At 40.5% G+C, this 5,533-nt stretch overlaps 1 protein-coding gene across 1 annotated transcript; it reads left to right on the top strand.

The window, feature by feature from the left end:
* Positions 1–2,709: 2,709 nt before the first annotated feature.
* Positions 2,710–5,073, top strand: LOC136484825 (transcription factor MYB52-like). The gene is made up of 2 exons (XM_066481784.1): positions 2,710–3,062; positions 4,126–5,073. The coding sequence occupies exons 1-2, from the start codon at positions 2,900–2,902 to the stop codon at positions 4,788–4,790; spliced, it is 828 nt and encodes a 275-aa protein (XP_066337881.1). The 5' UTR covers positions 2,710–2,899; the 3' UTR covers positions 4,791–5,073.
* Positions 5,074–5,533: the final 460 nt, after the last annotated feature.

The following is a 5,533-nucleotide window of genomic DNA, read 5'->3' as shown; positions in this document are numbered from 1 at the left end:
CACATCTCTCTGCAGGCAGCAGGCTCACTATAAAGTATCAAGTCACCACGGTGCATGTGTTACTTCATATCTGCCATACACAATGAATTGTGAGCAACATGGATTCTTGAATGCATTCCCCTTCTGTATAGCATCCCATGCTCCAAGACTTCTAATCTGGGGCATCTGATCAGGATGCAGCCAACCACCTTTCGTGAATGCTAGCTCAGTAGCCATTACTATTCTTGCTATTTTTGTGTATGGATGTAATGGCAGAGCTAGCTAGAACGGTTTGCCTCATGGGATGGACCTAGTTGTTGACCATAACAAATATTTGTCCTACCAATTTCTTTGTCATGTAACTTTTCTTGAAAAAAAATTCACATCCTGTTTCAAATGTCGATCAACATAAATAGGGATATAATAATGAAATATATATATTATTTAAGTAGATATCTTAATAGGCAAAAAAAATGTATGGAACCATAGAAATAAAAGTAAGGAATAAAGTAGGCAATCAACTAATACTCACCTTCACGTATACAATTTAATGCCCTCGAATTACATTTATAATAACTATAAGTCTTGGACATCAAAATTGTATACGTGAGTATTATTTGATGATCACTTCCTTACTACGGTTTGTGTACAATGATTTGGCAACAGGTTGTGTCCTACTACCAAAAATACTTATGAGTATAAAAATACTCATGACATTGTATTGTATCAAAATAATTGTTTTGTATTTTCTATCTATCGCCTAACGGATAAACATATTATCTATACATATCTTTATTGTACCGTACCATTAATCGCCTGTCACTACTGGAAACCGGCACTTTGCCGAGTGTATTTTATTGGGCACTCGGCAAAGACGATCTTTGCCGAGTGCCAAATAAAATACACTCGGCAAAAAAAATACTCGACAAAGATGGCTTTGTCGAGTGTTTTTTTCGGCACTCGGCAAAGTTGTATTTTGCCTAGTGCCATTTTTCGGCACTAGGCAAAATGCGTCTTTGCCGAGTGCCTTTTTCTGGCACTCGGCAAAGATGTATTTTATCGAGTGTCATTTTTTGGCACTTGGCAAAATGCGTCTTTGCCGAGTGCCTTTGTTTTGACACTCGGCAAAGAGGCATTTTGCCGTGTGCATTTTTTTGCCCTCGGCAAATCATTTTTTCAAAGCAATTTTTTAGGCCCTAAATGAATTCAAATGAAAAACTTTTCAACTATAAAATTGTATAACTTCTCAAGATCTACAAAGTTTATTTTGGTCATTTCTTCATTTGACAAAGTGACAATAACGTTGTTCCTAAAATCTACATCTCTCTCATATCTCTCATATTAGTTTCATGAAAGTAGAAGAGAGATATATAAGATTTGTGAACAATGTTACTACCACTATGTCGGATGAACAAATGACCAAAATAAACTTTGTAGATCTTGAGAAGTTATGAAATTTTGTAGTTGACAACATTTTGATTTGAAATCATCTTATCATGCAAAAACGACGTTTGAATTTGAAAATTTTAAAATTTAAATTTTTCAAAAGACCTCGGATGGAAAAACTTCCTAAATGAAAATTGTAGATCTCCAAAAGTTATGAAACTATGTAGTTGCCAACTTTTTGATTTGAAATCATCTTATCTTGCAAAACTATGTTTGAATCTCTCAAATTTGAAATTCGAATTTTTCAAACGACCTCAGAAGGAAAAACTTCCTAAATGAAAATTGTAGATCTCGAAAAGTTATGAAACTTTATAGTTGACCACTTTTTTATTTGAATTCGTTTAGGGCCTCAAACAAGCAATTTACTCTCGGTTTAGTATAATATATGAGGATAGATAACGGAATCTAGACACAAGTGATAGTGTAGTGCAGTGGTAGAGCAGCATACACGCGAGGGAGAGGTCGTGAGTTCGAATCCCCGCCGGCCGCGTTAGCCGCGAATTTTGCACAAAAAATGCAGCGACTTTGATGGAGACGGACAAAAAATGCAGCGACTTCGATGGAGACGGACGGGCGCTGGCCGATGGCGGCCTCCCCCGAAAAAAAAATTTGCTATTATTTTTGGGTTTTATTTTCGCATTTTCATTTTGCTGAGTGCTTTTCCGGCACTCGGCAAAGGCTTTGCCGAGTGCCCGACAAAAAGCACTCGACAAAGGCTTCTTTGCCGATTAATTTTTTGCCGAGTGCCCTTTGCCGAGTGCGGCACTCGGCAAAGTGCCGGTTTCCAGTAGTGTGTTGCACGTAATCATAGCTAGCCCATTTAGTTTTCTTATGAGTCATGCATGATCCTTGCTCTAATTAATATGTATAGAACAGCGTAAACAGCTGATGTAATCATAGCCCATTTAGTTTTCTTATAACTGTGTGGATCTACAGTTCAATGAAACACTGACGGCATCTTTCATTGAAGCGAATATTGTTAGGGAAGTTAGACAAGAAGTACATTATAGAAGCTGTACGTAATCGGGGACAGGTTTGTGTTGGATGAGAGCTGTGAGAAGAGTGGTCTTTGGCAAATAGCCAAACAGCAGACAAGTTGGTGAGAGAGAGCGATGACATGTTGACACGTTATTACATATAAGCATCTCTCACAGCCCTCTTGTCGTGTAAAACTAAACTAAAGGGACCTTTCGTCCAAGCCCTAGAGGCTATATCGACCAATGTATGTACATATATATGCGTGTGCAAGCACCCTGCTGGTGCTGGCCTTCTCTCTCTCTCTCACACACACACGCTCTCTCATCTCTATCTATCCCGTGTCTCTAAAGACACCCCAGCTTTTATTTGACTAGTCTGTAGATAGTAGCCACATAGCCAGCCCAATCATACACAACTGCTCATCTTGCTCATCAAGGTTACTATATCCAAGTTCGTCGGCAGACATCGCCTTTCTTTTTCCTCCTGTGGCAGAGAGATGGCATCCTCGTCGGCCACCAATACATCAGATGGTGCTAAGTCGTCATCTTGCCCGAGAGGGCACTGGCGGCCCGGGGAGGACGAGAAGCTGAAGCAGCTCGTCGAGAAGTATGGGCCCCAGAACTGGAACTCCATTGCCGAAAAGCTGGAGGGTAGATCAGGTTGGTTGCTTGGTTGGTTTCTTTGATCCTCTGTGTTTCCTGTGCTTGTTCTCCTACCTCGCTTTCTTTCTGAAGGAAATTAAAGAAGTTGCGCCGATCCACCATATGCATGTAGTTTTACTTCGTGCATGTGTTGATTTTGTGTCCGATCGAGATCATGCATGTGCATCCTTGGATTTTATTCAGGTTTTCTTATTTTTTTCATGCATACTTTTTAGAGGGGATGAAGTTTGACTTGTTTATATGTGTTATTTTGTGGGGCAAAGATTTGATATCATGCGTGTGTGTTAGTTTGTGGGAAAATAATTTTGTTCAAGCACATCAAGAAAGCTAGCTAAATTAGTTCTTGTTCAAGCAGATGACTTGTGCATAATCTTGTGTGATCTAGCCATATTAGTTTTTTAATTAATTTGAGGAGATAACCTAAAGATAAAAGAATAAAAAAGTTTGTGGTGATGAGTAGTTCTGAGTTCTTCAGTTTCATATAGTATATAACTAGAGGCTATATAATATATATATTTAATTAGTCAAGATGAATTAAGAGTAACGTGGATGATAGAAATCGATATTATTCGATTATACAGATGATCTCTAGAAGTAATTAAAATCAGACATGTTCTAATTTTGCTCAATTTTGACCAGTACCCAACCATCTTTATAGTTCCCCACATCTAAATCAAAATTAGCCTCTAATTTGTTTTTTATTTCCAAGATGAAACTTATATATGTATAGACGAGAAGAAGGAAAAGATAGAGCATGTTGCTGTGAAACTCTTATCTAAAAATATAAATTCAACATGCAAGCGCTGTTGCCGCTCATCTGACCCATGCACAACAAGTGCCTGCGGTGTCAAGAGTGGATCACCTACTGGAAAACTCTCATGCCATGCTTGCAATTAAATCTGCGAGCAAACATCTTTCTGTGCCCTCTCTCTTTTAATCCTGTCCGTCTTTATTAACAACTACTAGATGGTTAATTTCAGATAATTTCCTGACATGTTGATTAAATTAGTTATTTTCATCATACTAATTCGTGTGGAATTATTTTATTAATATTGCCAAGGCAAGAGCTGCCGGCTCCGGTGGTTCAACCAGCTGGACCCTCGGATCAACAAGCGGCCCTTCACAGAGGTGGAGGAAGAGCGACTGCTCAACGCCCACCGCGCCCACGGCAACAAGTGGGCGCTCATCGCCCGCCACTTCCCCGGCCGCACGGACAACGCCGTCAAGAACCACTGGCACGTCGTCATGGCGCGCCGCAGCCGCGAGCGCTCCAGGCTCCTTGCCAGGGCCGCGAGCTCCGCCGCCTCCTCGCCGTCCACTGGTGGGTACCTCTTTGGCACTGGCATGCCGGCGACGAGCTCGCTCTGCTTCGGCTTCTCCAAGCTAGGTGGCGGCGGCAGCAGCGGCGGCCTGTTCAGCTCGCCTGTGGCTGCACCTCCTACTTCACTGTTCAAGAGCTTTGGCACAGCCACTGGTAGTAAGGGCTTCCTGGGGGCGAGTTTCGAGGCGTCAGGGCGGTACAGCTACAGCGGCAAACAGCCGACGGCTCCTCTCTCCATCACCTTCTCCTCTCCAAGAGAAGCGCTAGGCATGGATATCAGCCTCCATGGACGCCATGAACATCACCAGAAGGATTATCATCATGCCAGCGACAGCGCAGATGAGCCACTGAAGAAGAAGGACGTGCCCTTCATTGATTTCCTCGGCGTCGGTGTGTCCTCGTAATTAATAATATTGCATTCTTGAAATACGTACCAATCGATGTTGATCAATCAAGTGTATTGATCAGTGTTTGTTTGTTATTAGGGCAAACTGCATGCAGCAGTAGTTGATAAGTATGCAGGGTTAGAGTTCATCATTGATGGTTACGGCGTTCTAGATGATCATGTGCTAGCTGATTCACGAATCAAATAAGGCTCCAGATACATCACACATGGTTATTTTCTTAAAAGTTATTTACTAATAATAATCTACTGAATTCGATCTTGTCCTGTCTTTCTTGTGATGAGCTAGCTGGTCATCATCAGATCCAATGTGTTAGTCTCTCACGGACGTACTCTAGATTATTTGACATCTGATAGTTAGATGGACTTTATATATGCAGAACTAAAGATGAATGGTACTGTCTATAATTCCGGTTTAATGTTCTTGCCAATAAATGCAAAATATAGATTCTAATTCATATGTTTAAATAGTGGCTTATTAAAAAAATATATTGTTTGCCCCAGGAATGATTAATCTAGTATTTTTTTTGTTTTGTGTTTGATTGAACAAGTTCTACTTTGAGGCTTATATATAGCTTCCACAAAATGTCTATTGCTGAGAAAGGACGAACAATTTAGTCAGTTAGTCATGCTCCAAGACATGATTGTACATACGTTATCTCATCAGAAGAACATGTACAAACCGAAACAAAGCATTCCACATAATTATCCTTTATTACTTACAAATATATACCATCCTACTTA

This window comes from Miscanthus floridulus, chromosome 10 (genome assembly GCF_019320115.1).
Source record: "Miscanthus floridulus cultivar M001 chromosome 10, ASM1932011v1, whole genome shotgun sequence".
In the NCBI taxonomy this organism is placed as follows: domain Eukaryota; kingdom Viridiplantae; phylum Streptophyta; class Magnoliopsida; order Poales; family Poaceae; genus Miscanthus; species Miscanthus floridulus.
This window is presented reverse-complemented; position numbering and strand designations above follow the sequence as displayed.

Coding starts and splice junctions, on each gene's coding strand:
- LOC136484825 (XM_066481784.1), top strand. CDS start 2,900: ATGGCATCCTCGTCGGCCACCAATACATCAGATGGTGCTAAGTCGTCA. Junction 3,063..4,125: donor AAAGCTGGAGGGTAGATCAG/GTTGGTTGCTTG, acceptor AATATTGCCAAG/GCAAGAGCTGCCGGCTCCGG.